At 38.5% G+C, this 20,602-nt stretch overlaps 1 protein-coding gene across 1 annotated transcript in view; it reads right to left on the minus strand.

Annotated features, from left to right (window-relative positions):
* LOC134666504 (phospholipid-transporting ATPase IA) overlaps window positions 1-20,602 on the minus strand; it is an 85,932-nt gene that overhangs the window by 54,468 nt on the left and 10,862 nt on the right. The window contains exon 2 of the mRNA XM_063523685.1: window positions 8,751-8,971. Within this exon, the coding sequence (XP_063379755.1) occupies window positions 8,751-8,874 (124 nt within the window). The 5' untranslated portion in view covers window positions 8,875-8,971. The remainder of the gene's footprint in view (window positions 1-8,750; window positions 8,972-20,602) is intronic.

Here is a 20,602-nt window from a genome sequence, read left to right on the forward strand (position 1 = left end):
CCAAAGGGTAAAACGGAACCCTATTACTAAGACTTCGCTGTCCGTCCGTCCGTCCGTCCGTCTGTCTGTCACCAGGCTGTATCTCACGAACCATGATAGCTAGACGGTTGAAATTTTCACAGATGATGTATTTCTGTTGCCGCTATAACAACAAATACTAAAAACAGAATAAAATAAAGATTTAAGTGGGGCTCCCATGCAGCTAACGTGATTTTTGACCAAAGTTAAGCAACGTCGGGCGTGGTCAGTACTTGGATGGGTGACCGTTTTCTTTTTGCATTTTTTCCGTTTTATTTTTTTGCTTTATGGTACGGAACCCTTCGTGCGCGAGTCCGACTCGCACTTGCCCGGTTTTTTTGTATCCAAGTGACACAGTTTCAGTACGCACTTTAGCATAAAGGCACACGGGGCCCGTGGCCCAGGGCCCCCGTCCTCAGGAGGCCTCGAAGGACAGACAGTAACAGTACCTATATTTGATTACTCATAATAAATTGAATATCATAGTAGACAAATGTTAGTTTAATTAGCTTTCTTTACTTCCCAAAAGGGCCCCAAATACTTGTGTGCCCAGGGGCCCCCGCAGTTTAAGACGGCCCTGTTGCGACATCGTAGTGATACATTACGTGCTTGCTGAATTATTTTATAAAAAAAAATACATAAGTCATAAAATTGAAGGGATGTTTACAAAAACAACATAACTGCTTAGAGCGGTTGACACTTTTTTAAGAACATTGTTAATCGTTTCAGCCGGCCTAGCCAAGGTTACAATCGCTATCGCTTCGACAACGAAAAGCATTATGTCTCTCTATCACTCTTCCATATTAGCGCGACAGTGACAGTTGCGTTTCGATCGCTACGGAGCGTAAGCGATTGGCATCTTGGCTACGCAGCCAGGTGTCAACCAGTGCAGTCAGTTATGTTGTTTTTGTAAACATCCCTTCAATTATAATAAACATGAAAGTTCGTCCATTCATGCATGTAAAATTGTTAACTAATACCCTTTGAATATGCGGTCGCATCCAAAATAGCTAGAGATCGAGGTATTATATCCTCGTCCTGAATGCGTTAAGCATTGGCAGTCGAAAGGTATTAGCACATTTGAATTCTGTTTCTTGGAAACTTGTATAGGAAATATCGTTTGAATTTATTTTAATGCCACGTCGAACTCTCAGAACTTTTTCTCGCTTTTATACGAGAAATTAGCAAAAAAACATATCGACATAACTTTTATCTTTTGAAACTGACTACTCACTTAGAAAATTTTAATGAATCGCTTCGGAAAATAGAGGCCGCATTCGACTTGATCGGGAATAGGAATATTTGTCGATTTCCTGCGCTTTGCTTTCGTTAGAACGGCCCTGAGAAAATAACTAGTTCAATTCTACACCGCCCGAGTTACAACCCTAAGAGCCATTGGAATACACATTCGATTGTGTACAGTCAAGGAATTTAAATTCCGACCCATTTCGTACTTTGTCACAGTGACAATCAATATGAAAGCCGCTAGAGACCTCATACGGTTGTCACTGTGACAAAGTACGAAATGGGTCGGAATTTAAATTCCTTGACTGTACCTACTGTATTCTCGATGTTCAAACTCAAACTAGTAAGTCAGCAGCAAAAGTTGCTAAGCGGGTGAGGTGTTCAATATGATCTTGTCGCGACTTTATTTTTAAGTTGTCAAGGTAATTTTGAACACCTCGTCCGCTTAGCAACTTCTGCTGCTGACTGTACGTATATAATTAATGTTGGAGTTTAACCGATAGAAAACTGCCACTCGATTTTCGGTTATAACCCCTACACATGGCATTTAAAAAGTCCGTTAAAGCACCGTTAAATAATAGTCTATTTAAATATTAACATGAGCTTCATGAAACATGGGCAGGTAGTTAGGTACGTACATCATTGACGGCACCCTTCTATATTGAAAGTGGCTTATTTTTAAAGACGACTAAATAGTTAACTAATAAATATAGGGACAGTGACCAGCCTCATAAGTCTACCTCATTTATCCTCTAGTCTCCCAGAGGCCGTAAAAAGGCTTTCCGTTCCATTGTATTTTGTGAATAATATTTACTTTGACAAACGGTGTGGAAACCTTGGAGCCGTGGGGATCTAGCGCGCGTCGCCTCTACGGGGAGCTGACAAAGCGCCCCATAGAGGCTTCTGTAACCAGAGGGCTGGCCAATATTTTGCTCAGCGGATCAGCATTGCCATCCAGCGGGGGCGGCCAGGCACCTTACCGACTTAAGTCTTTATGATTTCAGTGTTTTTATTATGTTTTAAAAATGTTATAAAATAAATAAACAAAAAGTTTGACGAAACAAAATTAAAATCTTGGCAAATTTCGATTAGTGGATGGCTAGAGATTAATTGAGTTCTGTAAGCCTAAGATGGTCCGCTCTTTATCATTTGCCACCATGCCTGTCACGTTCTAACAAATATATATATAAACGCGAAAGAAACGCATGGCATGACAAGTGATAAAAATGCGATCATGATACCGCTTCTGGTGAAAAGTTGAACTCACCAAGCCGCTTGAACCTCCAAACAGTCACCAGCCACATGACACTTAAAAAGTCAATTAAAGCACGGTTATATAATAGTCTATAACGTGAGCTACGTAAAATACGAAGCAGGTAGCGAGGTACATCATGATGAGAATCTGAACCAACATGGTGGAGTGTCGCGAGCCGACTGTGGGAAGCCGTGTAGTGGCGACTGTTTCGAGACGTCGTGTAAATCGTGTTGGGGGTTAATTAGTGTGAAGCGGCTGTTTAGCGGTTTTGGCTTATGCTTAGTGATGTAACGTCCGATTTATATGGTCTTAGCTGTAACCTCTAAAATTTTGCATTAGTCATCCCTATAGTTCGTTTTTTTAGCATTAGAAAGAACTCCACAGAAGCAAGCGTGCAGTTTTTATCAGGCTCTTTAATTGTTAATAATTATTGAATTACCTATCTGATGTAGCATGGTCAATACATATAATTTACTTAATTTGAAGTACCGCTAAAAGTGCTGGATTTGGAACCACAAGCTTACTTCTGCGAAGTTCTTTCTAATGCTAAAAAAATGGACTATAAGTAGATAGAGGGCCCTTCTGGCCGCGATTTGGTCAGAACTCAAACTAGTATTGTAGTACTACTTAAATCTCATTTCGAGAAGACGTAACAGACAGCAGTGGTGGATTTGCAGTTATTAATTGTTGCCCTAGGCCCAGGCTCTGTAGCCGCCCCTTTCTCAGCACCCATTATATTGACTAGGTGCATTTTGAGTTATTTCTTGTTATCATCAGTGAATTTTTTGTCACAGTTTGCCGCCTTAGGCCCGGGCCTACTAGGCCTTAGGGCTTGTGCACAAATCACGCGAGGTTCGATTGGGGGACGGTCACGAAAAAACCACGATAGATCACGTTGGGGGAGGGGGGGGGGGGATATAAGGAAACCTCACGTGTATTCTTCACTCTGCACTTCAAAATAGCGAGTCTATTTAACGAAAATAGAAAAATAAACAAGATTTTCTATAAACAATACTATTTATCTTAAAATGAGGTCGAATGAAAAAATTTCAAAACAATACACGTGAGGTTATGTGGGGGGAGGGAGGGTAGCCAAAAACCTCACCAAATATCACCAAGGGGGAGGGGGGAGGTTCAAAAAGTAGCCGAAAACACCTCGCGTGATTTGTGCACAACCCCTTAGGGCAAATTCGTCACTGCAGACAAAGTTAATTTCGCATTATACCGGGTGTGGCCTGTAACACGAGCATATAATTAAAACATAGATTGTACTCCTCAAACTTTGACACTTTTGTTCAACAACTTTTAAAAATTATGAAGTATTTAGACTCCCTATTTTTCATACAAAATAAATATTATCTTCAATGGACGCCATCGCTACGCCATATCATTGTGATTGACGTTGCTTGTCAAGCCTCAAACAACAAAATTTGCAATACATTGCATGTTGAAATAACCCTTAAAGTGTATTAAAAATCAAACTACAATTAATTTTTAAATGTCGCTGAACTAATGTTGATCATTATGAGGAGTACAGCCTACAGTTAAATTTTTTGCTCATATTATAGGCCACACCCGGTTTGATTTCAGTGTCTCTGTGAGCTGAAGACCTCGCGAACCTCTGGCTATGCCATTTGGGTCAATTACAAAACTGTGTTCGCGTCTTTTCTGTAGACATACTTACACAAAAGTTAAGGGCTATAAAGGTTAATTTTCTTATTTAACCCTTATCCGCATGAAAAGGTACTCCTTTTATTTGATAAAATCATTACCTACATGCCCACAAGCTGTTAACTATTGCCCACAGGAGATAAAACTTGTGTGTTCGCGAACTGTACAGTTTTCTTAAACCACGCATTAAATCCGTTACACTAGGTAATTCAATAGGTAAACATCAATTGTTTTAACTAGCGACGTTAAGAGCAGGCGTGTATCGATCAGCTGGGTGGAAATCCCCTTGTATCACCTACTGTAATATTTAACAACGGTGTTCCCCGAGTTGTCGGAAATTAAACGTACTATAGAACGGAAGTCATGATACACAGCACACCAGGTTATTTTTGTTGAATTCCGCTATAGTTCGTTTTTTTAGCATTAGAAAGAACTTGTAAAAAGGTAAGCAATCTTGACATGTATTTTAATTGAAAAACGCTTTTTAAAAATCAATAACTATTACTTATGAAAGCGGAAGAATATAATAGATCGTATTAGATTCATAATTGTTACATATTTGCCGTAACTTTATTTTATGGTATTAAAAGACACATCAAGATTGTTTACCTTATTTCTAATGCAAAAAAATGAACTATAACCTACTTAGCGTAAAGGCTACGTAAGAGCGAAATGTAAAATTGAAATTCATTCATAATTATGTCAGGAAATTTCGTAGCTTGTAGGTACATTTCCAGAAAAACGAAAATTTCATTGCCTTAATTTAAACTACAGAATATATATTCCCTTGAAACTATCGGAATTAAAACACAATATTTTGTATACCCATATACCTACCTGTTCTGGCAATTATGGCACTCAATAGCGCAAACTATTATAGTTACCTGCCACCTGAAATGTTACATTTTACTCAGCGAAATATTGATAATAATTAATAAACAATAAAACATCATTGATGAACGTACAGCCAGCTGCAAAATTGCATGAACATAAAATGGCCATGCACTTTTGCGACTTAGTGACATCGCTAAGTCCAAGACGAACTCGTACTTCATATCTAACCACCACACTTAACACATGTCTATGTTTTGCTTTTAATATTTTCTTGAATCCGAGTCAGGTTTGACCGTACGAGTATATTATAATGAAACAGACTAAAGACATCTAACGAACAACTGTGAGAGGGAGAGACATTCATTGCAAGCAAAAGTACCATCGCCCACGTATGTTAACATTGTTAACTGTACATCGGTGGACCTTATGCCTTTTGTAATAAGGTCCACCGATGTACAGTTAGGAGTGTTGCTGTTTGTACACAAGCACTCGTATAAAGGGGCGGCACTAATTGACTGGCATGTTCCCTTGGAACTATAAAGTGGTCTTACAGGGGGACTACCGCGAAAACTGGAATTCGCAAATTGCGGGGATCTTTCTCTTTTACTCCAATGAAGGTGTAATTAGAGTGACAGACAAAGATGCCCTCATTTTGCGAACTTCGATTTTCGCGGTTATATACAGTTTCTGCTTCAAAGTGGCTTTGTTATTAACGGGGCGCAAAATCGAAAGGCCAGAAAAGCCCCATCTCTAGGGTTGCCATATGGAAGAATTAAATGTCCTGATAAAAATCCTGACATCACCCTAAAAATCCGGACATTTCTTGTAACAGAGATTTGGCGTAGCTAGAACGACGCCCCGGCGGCGCGCTGCTCTCTGCGGTGTAGGTACTGTATCGTGGATCTACCTTTCCCTTTCCCTCCGCCCGACCCCGTATCCCGTATCGCATTCGTTACGCAGTAGGTAGGTATATCACGGGAACATTTTTTTTATAAGGTCATTCCTAAAAATCCGGACACTTGCCAAGTCCGGCCGTAATCCGGACAAAGGGTCAAAAATCCTGACATGTCCGGACAAATCCGGACGTATGGCAACCCTACCCATCTCCCCTCCACCTACGGAGCGGAAAGTCCTGGACATAGATTATATGGTTCGAATAGTACCTATATATGGTTCGAATAGTACCTATATATGGTTCGAATAGTACCTATATATATATGGTTCGAATTCGAGCAAGTATACGTGTCTTTATCATCAACACTAGTTTTCGAATTATGAATGTAATTAAGTATTTACTAGTGATCCGCCCCGGCTTCGCACGGGTTATACGGGACATTAACGAAATAGACACCTAAACCTTCCTCAAGAATAACTATTGATAGTTTACCTAAAACCGCTGATAAAAACCGGTCAGGAGTTTTTGAGTTTATCGCAAAGATAGCTACATACATACAGACAGACGCGGCGGGGGATTATCGGCTCGATTCGGGAAATGAATTAGAGACTCACTAGATATGAAATAGTAAAGATGCTCGTATGTGACGTTTCACTGAAAAAGGTACCTTATGGCGGCTGGTGCTTACGTCCTATAGCGCCGCAATATTATTGGAGCGGCGTTAATAATAGCGTAAGCGCCAACCGCCATAAAGTAACTTTACCCGTAGGACGTCACATATCTTTACTATTTCATATCTAGTGAGTCTCTAATTCACTTCCCGAATCGCGCCGTATGTTTTATAAGGTGAAGTGATCTAACTTATATATGTACATACCTACTTCAGCGTTTATTGACGGCGCGATTCGGGAAATGAATTAGACATTCGCTAGATATGAAATAGTAAAGATATGTGATGTTCCACGGCAAAAGGTACCATTGTCCCGGCTGAATATTGGAGCGGCGTTAATAATAGCGTAAACGCCAGCCGCCATAAGGTACCTTTTGCCGTGGGTCGTCACATATCTTTACTATTTCATATCTAGTGAATCTCTAATTCATTTCCTGAATCGCGCCGTCAGACAAGACTTGTTATTTGATATTGTCGGTGTCGTTTTGTCACATAACGTTGTCGCGTTTATGTCGTTTTAGTTAAAATAAGGCCTAAAGTGCCTAGTGATAGGTATCCTATTTCAGTACTTATCCTAAGTACTTAAGCGTCCACCTCTACTCGTAAATACTTGAGTGTTTCATTTTATAGAGTCCGTCTAAACTAACTCTGCGCCGACTAGACAGGTCATATTTAAGTTTCTTGCCAAATCGGTGCATAGTTACCTTAACCAGGCGTGGCTCACTCCGCGATTTCGTCGCTTTGCTACAGGTAGCTAAAACTACATCCGTTCGAACCCATTTTTGGGGTTTGCCATAAGCCGCGCGTGGCGCTGTCGCCACCTAGCGGCCATATCTGTGCTGATCGTGACAGATGCGTTTTGGTAGAGAGTGAGTCTTCTGTACCTAGTACTATTATTTATTCTGTGCCTTAACCGGATTGTTATTAGTTTTATTTATTATTTCACTTAATAGCATAAACTTCTTTTCCCAACACAGTTTTATTAATATCAAACGTTGCAACTTTGCAAAAAGTTGCACATCCTGTCCAACTCTGTCCTAAAGATACAAAGCTTGTAAGTATATTGTACATTTTGGGACGAAACTTTCATCTAAGTAAGTCAGTTAATAGGATTGCTCCAACACTGCAAAGGTTCCTACATTACATCCGCTTAGAGTCATTGTAAACTTGCAACGTCCCCAAGAAAGTTAGGTACCGTAAAATGGGGTGAGTAGGGATTACTAGGGCAGATGGTTTATTAATGTGGTGAGGAAGGGATGGTATTTTTAGACTAGAGTTATCAGATTGTTACATAAATACTTTATTCTCTTGAGAAGTCAAGCTTTTGTAATATTGTGTCCATTCTAGCAATTGTCCCATCTCACTCCTAGCCCCCTTAACCCCGAGTACGGGGTGAGTTGGGATTTCCTGCTATTTTGTGTTTATTGTTGTATCTATCAAATGAAACGAGAGATTATCATTGAAAAACTAAAGATTTTACTTCCAGAATACCTTTCAAGTACATAAATTAACGTGCGACATGTAAAAATAAACTTGTACTTCGGTTTGAATTTCGGATTTATGCAAACTCACCCCATATTACGGTATCGTACTCGTAGTATCGTATTATATTAGAATTCGATATTGCACGTTTTTATTTTTCCCGGAGCTGAAGAGTCCTGTCGATTTCTCCAGGATCTCATCATCAGATCCTGACAAGACAAAAATGACTGAGCCACTTCTATTAATATGAGCTGGTTACAAGAAAACAGGTGAGTAAGCCAAAAAAAAACCTTTCCTACAGTTTAGGATAGGTAGGTATTTGTCATCATCATCATCATCATCATCATTATTTGTACTTCCTTCATTACAATTACAACAAAAGGCATGAATTCTAAGATAGTTCTTTTTTTTTCCATATTTTTCACGAATAAGTATGAAGTGAGCAATATATTTATTAATAACGAATAAAATGAAAAAAAAACTAAACATTAAAATTATAATAACCCGTGAAAAACATCAAAATTAAATAAATCCTATTACACTTCCTTTCTTTTAGTACAATAAAGTGTTTAGGTAAGTACCTACTTACTTAGGTACTTAATGCGACTTATAATAATAGCTTTGCCATTATGATGTCTTAAAGAATAAGTAAAGTGGACGAAAACGACGAATCCACTTACTGTCATCACGCGGCGGATCCACGACGACGTTCCCCGGCGTGCCCAGCGACTCTAGCGTGTCGCGGCTGTCCACCGGCCGCAGCGCCAGCTCCACCGTGTCCGGCGAGCCGCCCGGCCACGCCATCCTCCATCACTGCCTCCGCACACTCATCACTAAAACACTCCACTACCTAACGCGCAATGGATGCGAAACAAGCGCTATTAACGCGCCATACTCTGATCTGTGGTGGAAGTCGCTTGAACACTTCGAACCTTTCATCCGATAAAATAAGTGGCTTTTGAAAATTAGAGCGACATCGACGCTTGATTAAAGTGGCGTTTTATTAATATTTTATTTTGGCATTTTCAGTTAAAATATTATTACGCAGTAAAGAGAGCCTTTTGTTAATTTCGTCTGACTGAAATAGGCAGTGGCGGATTTGCAGTCGTGACATTAAGTACTCACTAAAAGATACATAGGTAAGTATTATTCCCCAAGGCTTGTCCTAAATACCTTATTTTTTATTTGTAAATGATCTACCATCGAATATAAGAGCTGGCTTGCAGACAAGATCATGATGAGATGAGAAACATAATTATGCAATTACTAGTGTAACTTTCATCATGAATGGAAATCTAAACGTAAATAAACCTACAACTAGGTCAAGAAATGAATGCTCAAAAAACGTTGTAGAGGGAAATGCTAGGAACACAATTTTTGACTCCGTAACTTTGTTTGGACTAGTTAGGAGGTGAACATATCAAAAGTCCCCGGCTGTAGCCCCGCTGCTGGGGGGTAGAGGGGGGTAAGAAGGTCGAATCTTTCGGTTTTTCATTGATATCTTGGAAACTTTGCGTCTTAGCGACATGGCTACTAAGACAAACCGAAAGCTGATAAAATTAGTTACAAGTTTTATCCTGTCAAGTTTTTCGATATCATGAATAGTTTTTGAGATACCCGCTCTTGAAAGTTTATTTAGGGATTTTAATTTTATCTTGATATCTACGTCAGTGAAGCTGTTAGGCCATGTTTGGTATCATTTTCGTATAAATCGGGGGTGCTGAATTCATTTATGGTATCACATTGACACCATTCCGAAGTAAAACCAAAATTTAAAAATAAATATTTTTTTAAATCCCTCTTCACGCTTAAACCGCTGAACCAATTTCGTTGAAATTTGGTATAGAAATAGTTTAAATCTCGACACACGACATAGGATAGTTTTTATAACCAAAAGCATCTTTTGAGGGTGTGAAAAGTGGGGTGGAAGTTTGTATGGGGAGTCAATAACCGCTGAACCGGTTTAGATGAAATTTAGGACGGAATACATCTGTGATTTAGATGAAAGTGATACCAAACATGACTTCAAACCATACTTTGAGCAGTATTAACCTCAGGAATTCAGTTTCGTCGACGAAGTTGAATTCCCCCCATACTCCATTTCACAACTTTAAATTATGATTATTGAGATAAAAAGTATCTTATGTCCTGTCTTGGGACTCGAAATATCTGTATACCAAATTTCAATTAAATCGATTGAGCGGTTTAAGCGTGAAGAGGAATTTAAAAAAAAAAGGTATTTGTTTAAAATTTATATGTTTTTTCTTAAGAATGGTGTCAATGTGATACCAAAACTGAATTCAGCAACCCCGATTTATACGAAAATGATACCAAACACGGTCTAGCAGCGTCACTAATGTAGATATCAAGATAAAATTGAAAGCCCTAAATAAACTTTCAAGAGCGGATATCTCAAAAACTATTCAAGATATCGAAAAACTTGACTGAATAAAACTTGTAACAAATTTTATCAGCTTTTGGTTTGTCTTAGTAGTCATGTCGCTAAGACGCAAAATTTCCAAGATATAAATGAAAAACCGAAAAATTAGACCTTCTTTCCCCCCTCTACCCCCCAGCACCGGGGCTACGGCCGGGGACTTTTGATATGTTCACCTCCTAACTAGTCCAAACAAAGTTACGTAGTCTAAAATTGTGTTCCTAGCATTTCCCTCTATAACTTCTTATTGCTTGGCCTAAACATGTCCATACAATTTTACAGCTCGCTCTAGAAGAGAAGTACTTAACTTGGTTAAACTTAAACTGGACAATGTTGCATATTCAACAAGGCACGCTTGTGGGCTTAGCTTATAGTATAAAAACTCTAACCGCTTCCTAACATAACAGCGATATGTTTGTGTTCATATCTTTTGTTTACAAAGTAGTTATTACAAAATTGGTCCTTGTCATCAAGTCAGGGTGTAATGGATGGTGGGATCCTAGACAAATCGTGGGAACTTTTTAAATGTTTTATGAACACAAAGTTATTTAAGTAATTTTATAGGTAATAGTAGATTTTGTTAGTGTAGGTATTTATATGTTTTAAAAGTCCTTCTAGTAACTCAGTAAATAAAAGCGCCACATTATCTTTGTCAAAAACTATATACACTTTCACTGTTCTCTTTATTGATTGAATATGCTTGACTCTTTTACAAGAATTATTAAGTTATACTCGCGTATGTGTACGTCTCATTTAAACGACAATTTGATTACATCCGCGTATACACTATACAATCACGAGAATACTACACGAAACACTGGCGGCAACTAAAGGAGTTCCCAGCAGATATCAACAAGGATAAGATAAGATAACATAACTGTAACCCGGCGATAAGGAGGAAGACGATCGTGGATATTACATGCTTCGAAATAATATCATTTTATCAGTAAAAAGACACGTGAGAAAGTAGGAAGTAATAAAGTTCCGTAAACGTGCTGAATAGGGATAGAACTTGGAAAGAGATTTACCTTATTAAAAACTACCCACACAAATTGTATCATGTGATTGAAAATAAATATTTTGAGGACAAGAAATATTTTGGGGACAACCTTACACAAATCGACCTAGCCCCAAACCTCTGCTTGTACTATGTATAGGCCTACTAGGCGACGATATACATACGTACTCGTATATAAATATATACATACTTATACATAGAAAACACCCATGACTCTATTACTACAAATATCTGTGTTCATCACACAAATAAATGCCCTTAACGGGATTCGAACCCGAGACCATCAGCTTCATAGGTAGTGTTACTACCCACTAGATCAGACCGGTCGTCAAATAATAATAGATATTGTATGTAGGAATCTTAGAGAGATTTTATATATTTACATTTCACGGAGGCCGCTCATTGATAAAGTTCGTTAATTAAAAATTGCCAAATAGGTACGTATATTAATTTCGTTTTAATCCACTTCTAGAAAAATTGATTATGGATGACAACTTATGAATAAATTATTGACTTACGTTACGAGCGAGTTGCATAAATAAATGGATTAGCATAGTTTCCTGAGCGCTACAGTTTTATTAGGCCCAATGTTGTTAGAACATACCTATTTTCTAACCTCTTAAATGGATAGTATGGCATTATCATACACAAATTGACCTAGTAACTACCGTAAAATGGGGTGAGTAGGGACAAAACATTCAGACCTCGATAAAACTTTATTTTTACATGTGGCAAACTGATTTTTATTCATAATAAATGTTCCGGTCGGTTGAAATTTAGATTTTTTTTATGATTTTCTGTAGCTCCGTTTCATAACTTTAAAGATAACTACGAAATTATGATAATTGATTTTGAGTTTTGACAATTGTTGGATCGACACTTTGGGATTATGAACGTTATAGTTGCTTGATTTGTTAATGCTCTCATATCGCACGCTGGCAAAGTTCTCCTTCATATAATTAACAGGAGGCTCGAGCACTTTATTAAAAATCAAATCGCGAAGGAACAAGCTGGGTTTGTAAAGTGCAAAGGGACACGCGAGCAAATAATGAACATAAGGCAGCTCATAGAGAAATGCAGAGAATTTTGCGTACCGGTAACGCTCTGTTTTATCGATTACGCAAAGGCATTCGACTGCATTAGCTGGTCTAAAATGTTCAAAGTTATGAAGGAAATGGGTATACCCGAACATCTAACTTTCCTTGTGCAGAACCTCTACTTGGATGGTAGCTCCAAAGTCCGAGTGGATGACGCAGTGTCGATGCCCTTCAAACCGGAGAGAGGAGTCAGGCAAGGATGTATACTGTCTCCGCAACTGTTCAACCTTGTTGGAGAGCATATTATGCGCCGTGTACTCGATGGCTGGAACGGAGGGATAAAGATTGGTGGCCGTGTAATCAACAACTTGCGCTTTGCAGATGACACGACCATTATTGCTTCCAGCGAGTCAGAACTCTCCGAATTGTTGCACAGGGTAGAGGAAATTAGCGCAGAGTACGGGCTTCTCATCAACCGGAGTAAGACCAAACTGATGTTTGTGGACAGAGCAGGTAAAATGCAAAGGACCCACGAATTGCGAGACCTGGATATAGTACAGGAATTCGTCTACTTGGGTTCACTCATCTGCAGCGACGGGGACTGTGATAGAGAAGTTGTGAGGCGTGGACAAATAGCCAAATCTGCAGTTAAGCGACTAGAGAAAATATGGAAAAACCGTAACATCAAACGCGGCACAAAAATACGACTCATGCGCACACTGGTTTTTTCCATATTTCTCTATGCTTCAGAAACTTGGACTTTAAAAGCTCGGACCAAAGCCAGAATAGATGCGTTTGAAATGTGGTGTTGGCGCAAAATGTTAGGCATATCCTGGACAGCGCGTCGCACTAATGTGTCTATTCTGCAGGAGCTCAAGATCCAGACTCGTCTTTCTGCTATTTGCCGTGGGAGAATGCTTGGCTTTTTTGGGCACTTGGCCCGGCGTGAACCTGATAGCCTGGAAAAGGCTCTGCTAGTTGGGCCTGTTGAAGGACATCGAAAACAGGGAGGGATACCCACACGCTGGTTCAACGCCATTCAAGATGTTACACGTGAGGGGTTCCAGGGTTCCTTAAGGAAGGCAATGAATCGGCCAGGATGGAGAGCACTACAGCACAGAGCGACTTATGGTGGTCACGACCCTCAGACATGAGGATTCGACTAGGAAGAAGAAGATTTGTTATTAGAATATATAATTTATTTATTTAAACTTTATTGCACAAAAGAAAAACTTAATGTACAATACCCTATAGTACGGTAGTCCCTACGTCTTAACTACGACGATCGGTGAACTTGATGCTTTCTATAGAAAACTGAAATGTCGGCCGCTTGGCCCGGACCGGGACAGCCATAGCGTGAGTTATCCTTTCATCGTCCCGACTAGCTCAACTAACGTTGGGAAAAGCACACCTTTACGTTGCTTTTGCCATTCATACAACAAATCATTCACGGGCGCAGACATTTTTAAATTCAACACAAGCAAACAACGTTTTCTAAATAATCTAAATATTGTGTGATGTAATTAACGGATGACCCCAAAGATAGGACGGGAGTATTTTATTTATTCGTGGACAATATGATAGTTTGACAATTTAATTAAATATATAAACAAAATAAATACAATAAACATTAAAATTAAAACCAAACTAACAACTTATATATATACACATATTTACAAGTAAAAAATGGGAGGCAGCCCGGCGCCGGATGATAGGGTACCCAGACGGCTGGTGGCATTGTAAGGAAGTAACCAGCCATCTGGTCACCCGTAGCACCAGTAAGAAGCCTCGCTAGCTCCCTAAATAGGTATACAGTGTGCTCCGGGTCGCCAAGGCCCGAGGGCTCCACCCCATGGAAGGGAGGACATTTTCAAAAACGACAATATCAAACACGCCGATTTCTGACCGATCCTTGTTGAAAGACAAGACGTATCAAGTCTATTCGTCCAATGACACCAAACATCAAAAATAAGGGTTCCTTGTTTACAACAGAACCCTAAAAATGGCACAAACATTTCAGGGCTAAATCCGCAGTGGAGATTAAGCTTTTACCTGTATTAAACGACAGGCATGAGCATGACATACCGGGCCTGCCCCGGAGGCCTATTCGCACTTTTAATTCTGAAATTAATTTGTTATCGATATTTGTACGCGACAAGATGGATGGACGACCTTATTAAGGCCGCCGGAAGACGCTGGACGCGCGGGTCGCTTCCAACCATAGGCGTACGCACGGTGGGGCAAGTGGGGCAACTTGCCCCACCCTGGTCTGTGATCTGACGAGAAGTTAAAATTTTTTAGGAACAATTAAGGCACGTAACCATACTTCTGCCCCACCCTTTAAAAAATGTTGGGTACGCCTATGCTTCCAACCGGTACGAATGGAGGTCCAAGGGGGAGGCCTATGTTCAGCAGTGGACGTCTTATGGCTGGGATGATGATGATGATTTGTACGCGGTGAGTTCACCCTCACTTGAGTGTCAATGTAATAGAGATGAACATATATCAATAAAGGCAATACATAAATATAAGTAGATTTTGTGCTTAACTAGTAGATTTGTAATCATTGAATATTTGAATTCCTCAATAAATGTGTTACTTATTTTTAAGTAAATTTTCAAACATTTTTTTTTAAACTTCTTTAGCGGCGCTGGGCACTTTTTGAGGTGGGGAAAAAATTATAAACTCGAGACAGCGTAACGCGATGACGTGACCGTAACGTTTCGATGGCGACTCATTTAGATGGCATTTAAATCAATAAAGAAAACCTCAATGTCATTACATGAAAAAGGTTCTAATCTTGTACGGGTTGAAATACGAGGATCTCACAGTTACATTCTAACTTTATATCACTCAAATATAATTCAATAAAGCTACATCTTGATGAAATCGCTGATAAAAGTGAACTCTAGTACTGGTGAATAAAACTCAAAATATCATGACCAAATATATCTAAATGCGAGGTCTGCAAGGTAACTTTACAATTTCTATTCGAATTTTAAACAATTAACGCTACGAATTTGGAATTTTAAACAAGCTCACTGACCAGCAATTTCGGAACTAAAGTTTTTCAATAGAAAGGAGGATGGGTCAATTATACATAGTGCTGCAGACATTTTGGACTAGTCATTGAGTTTTCAATTCTGTCGGCACTTCCGGAGTTTTTTAATTTATTTAGTTAAGTCAAATATAGTGAATGAAGCGAATAAATGTTCGAGAAAACACTACAGAGAAAAAATCGAGTAATATGATTCCCACTTCTTTGAACTAGGTCAAGCTTCCAGAAAGCCAAATATCATAAGATTGTTCCCTAAAGTAGGTAAGACCCTACTTTCGAGCATGGGAACCATAAAAAGTGTCTCTCACAGCAAAAAGAAAAAATGTCTAAACACAAATTTACAGCTCACATAGGTATTCTATAAAGGCCCCTGTAGGGCCTTAAGACAGGTTTGTGATGTTCGAATAGGCCACACACACCGGAAGGGTGGCAGAGCGAGGTGCGCCGCTCGGGCGCGGCAATCACGGCAGCTTGCGTCAGGCCGCGCCTTCCCTGCCATGTGAAAATCTACACACCTAGTAGTTAACGGCGTTACTGTCTAGCTACTTAGTAGGTAGCTTTAGAGCAACATTAAAGTTTTGTCAGTAACAGCGATCGTCACTTATTTTATCAAAAAACTGTGACAGCACTTCCGCTTCTAGCAGTAACAGTGCAATAGGAATATAGCTGACGTTACAATCCAAATTTTATCACATCACTCGCGGGTCAAACCAATCGGTGGTAGTCACCTGCAATAATATGTTACACAACAAAGGCCGCTAAAATATCTGACACAATATTATTTGTAGAAACATAAGAGCTTGTCACATATTTTGCGGCCTTCGAACGGTAACATAACATTGCATTGCAGGTAGTCTTTATTGTTAGCGGGGATTATTGCGGAATATCAATTAGTTATTTTTAACCCTTAGCCGAAAACATTTTCAAACTAGTAAAGTTGTTATAGACTACAGGGATAATATTTTGATTGCTAATACTAGACCATTATTCGGTAAACACCGAACATATTTATGTTAGAAATTGAATTCAATATTCTATACAACAGCTATACAATCGAATTCAAACTGAAACATACTAAACTTTAAGGATGACTCACGCTAGACCGGGCACGGGCAGGGGTCGGACCGGAGCTTCGTTTTCTATGGAAAGCACCACGTGATCACCGATCAGCTGTCATAGAAAATGACATGTCGGACGCCTCGGCCCGGGCACGGCCCGGTCTAGCGTGAGTCATCCTTTAAGCTAATTTACTGTTTCATTCACGCATTTAGTCATTCGCACGGCATGCCGCCACAGCTTAAACTAAAACGTAGTAAATATTTTTTTTTTTTGGCTTTAACCTAGGAATACAGTTTATTTCATACAAATTAATATTCAGAAACGTGCTCCGAGAGTATAAAATAAATGTTATCGACAAACTGCTTATCCAATTTGTTATATAGAGTCCCTAATTAATAACTAGTCGATGAAGCCCTACCTATTTCGCTCTAAGGAGAAATACTTATGTAACTAACTAGTTAGGAAAAGGGGAGACCCTACCAACTGCGCCAGTTAGGCAGATATAGAAGTTGAGAAGAATAGGTCCAAGAAGAATTTTATCTTCATTAACCACATGGTCTGTACTAGGTATCTTAAACTAGATGCAATTAAGCTTGCAATGAGACGATTTTGATGTAAACGTGAATAAATATATGCTTGTAAATAATAAGAAAGTTATATTATTCCATGAAGTCGAATCGATATGTGTGTTGTTGGACTTCATCGACTTCTAGTATTTTCACAAATATTATTGGAGAGTATCAAACCAAAATACAGCTTCCTGGCACTCTCGGAATGATTCTAAGTTAGTAATAACACTGTAAAATCAAAACTCAACTTCCTGCTGCAGTATTCCCAGGAAAATATTTTTTCTGCTTTGCCCTTAGGTTGACTGGTAGAATCGTCATGGCATTAAGTTCGCCTTTTGTACACAAAGTTTTTCTGCTATGCAATAAAGTATAAATAAAATAATAAAGGTACCTACCTAGCGTTCGTAACCATCAAGTATATTAATAGTTACCAACGGGATCGCGTAATAGTCACGTTTTACTGATTAACAAGGAATTGCAACGTGCAAACTCTCGGAATCAAAGGAAACAAATACGATACCTATAAATGATATAGTATATAAATACATAGGTATTTGCTCTATGCTATACCCCCCTTATCTTATCGCTTTCTAGGTTGCATTCTAAAGGAGGAGAGGGCTTGTTACGAGTATGGCAAGTTAATCCGTATTAAGGATTGGCCCGTGCACTAGTTTTTGGAATGGCGACTAATATTTGCCCAACCATTGAGTAGGGGAAATAAGAAAGTGACAAATAATATTTATTATTTAAATTAAAAAAACTCGATGCGAGGTTTGAACTTGAATTCCGTTTGATTTCTTGCATTCACTTCTAGGCTACCAGTTCTCATTCTCAAACTATCTAAATTCGTCTAATCTTTCGTAGCTTTTTTTATGCCTTTCGTTTATTTTGAAAACTGTAGAAAACTTGTTTGCAAAATAACTATCCGAATGCAAAAGTAAGCCTTCGCTATACATATGTAGATAGCGTTTCTGCTGCTGACATTTACCATTAGGGCCGCGCCCAGACTCGAATTAAGCCAAAAGCCACGCATTGCCCGGTCGCGGATAACGATTGCGCGAGCTAGCGTGTTCTCAGGTCAACCAGTAAAACGTGACATCAAGAGCAATAACAGAATACTTATATAACTGGGCGTCTTGCTAAGTAACAATGGTTTTTAGAAAACACTAATCAAAACTACACGGTGACGTCAAATTGGTAACACAAAATCATTGTTTTACACACATCTTCTCTAAACTAAGCCCCTTTAATTATTTGTTTTATAAGAAAATTAGCGATAATTAACCACAGCTAATTTTAACATCGGGGTTAATGTAGTACATATACTATTTGGCATTAACTGTGCCACAACCAAGTGTTTTGTATTACCAATTTGAAGTCACGTTTTTTTATTTTTTCTACTCCCGTACTTTTATTTGTCATTTAAAGGGTTGTGCACATACCTTTAAACCCCTATCTTATAGTTGTCAAGACAAGTCTTTAGTCTATTCCCAAAAAAAGTATTTGTGCATGACACGCAGTATCTTTTTGGCACTTTTACGATACTTCGTGTAATCATCACTTATAAAATATTATATGAAATACATTGTTGCCAAATTTTAATTGTTATCTTTGACAGATGAGTGAACCATAGACATGTTTTTTTTATTTAATTCATTCTTCTCCCACCCGTACCCTTCATTCTTTGCTATTTCTTGAATGAAAAATATTAGTTAAATTTATAATTTTATTTCAAAGTAAGTGATTTGTCGTAGAAAAAATATTGTATGCAACGTTGTTTAACCGAGTCAAAAAAGGCGAGTGGCGTGATTAACAATTTGAGGCGAAGCCGAAAATACTATTTCGTCCGCAGTCTGCATGTTATCCCGAAACATTTTTAGTTTTCAGTTGACGTTTATCAAGAAGTGGTCAAACATCTTGCCCAAGGTCTGTGATTGAGAACCTCCTTCATACAATAAACCATTCGGAATTCTCTTCTATTAAAAATAAATCATACTCGTAGAACAGACATATGTAGTACGAATAAGTACCTATATCATAAAAATAGTAAAAGCAATTCCTACCACTCGGCCAATATTTACAAGTTTATTTTTGGTGTGAATTTACTAAGTCATACCAGGACTGTTTTTTTAGGTTGTATGTTCTTTTAGTGCCCTAACCTAATTTTAATATAATGTTTTCAAGTTAAAATATAATAAAGATTAAAAGTTGTTACACTGGTTCGCCGCACAAGATCAACTCTGCAAACGACAGGAATGGCACCCGCTATATAACCGTTATTTCGGTCGGACACGCTTTTCGCCGGACACTAATGAAATGTGCTATTTTTTCCAGTGATTAAATTTTGTTCGGTAGTAGGTATTTGATTGTGTCACGGCATGACGGTAAGCTTCGTGATTTGACACGAGACTAATTGAATTGGACGACCGGAGCTATTATTTCAATCCTTTTCGCTTGATTATGAAATTTCGTATGCAGATGAAATAGCAGAATACGTCATTTGTTGTCAGGCGACTATGCTGAAGTCCATATGAATTACTCCGCTATTATAAAATAATATCATTATAGAGTTTCACCAAGAAGCATCTGCAACTATTTTGATAGCATAATACGTAGTGCAAGTGTTATTTATACGTCACAATTTCATGGAAGTTTGACGTTTAAAATAACACTTGCACTGCATGTGCTATTAAAATACAGACTTATCTTGGTCTAACTGTATGCAAGTAATACGACATTCATATGAAATAAAACCAGATTGGGGGAACCGATATTTCAAAAGTCAAATATAGTTACGGTATTCCGCGTTATTTTAGAATGCAGTTCACGTACCTACTCGTGCTGATACCGTATTTTTGCGTCTTATTCAGTCCAGTCGCAGTTGATTGCAATCAATACGTCGTATGAAAAATTTTAACTAAACTATTTTTTCGGAAATAACCTTCTCTATAAAAGTTGGTTGAAAAGCCAGTCTATGTCTCTCGCACCATACTCCTAAATATACTAATCGATTGACACTTCATTCACTACAATCGGCTCAGATGTAGTTAGGTAATTAATTATAAATGATCATGTGATAATGGGATTCCCTTTTGCAGAGTTCACGGAGTTGGTCCTTTTGATTCACAGATTGACTTAGGAAGGACAACAAATTATTTTTTTCTTAAAAAATATATATTTTTTAATTATACGCCATATAATCCGCCATTCGTGAATAACTATCGCGGTAATCGAGAACAATACAAAATATATAAACTGCCTTCACCTTTTATATGTTTTTAAACTAACAACACATATATCATGTAACGGCGGCTATTAACGCGGGTATCAAAATCGACGTCTAACACCGCGGTG

The sequence above is a fragment of the Cydia fagiglandana genome, chromosome 8 (genome assembly GCF_963556715.1).
Source record: "Cydia fagiglandana chromosome 8, ilCydFagi1.1, whole genome shotgun sequence".
Taxonomy (NCBI): domain Eukaryota; kingdom Metazoa; phylum Arthropoda; class Insecta; order Lepidoptera; family Tortricidae; genus Cydia; species Cydia fagiglandana.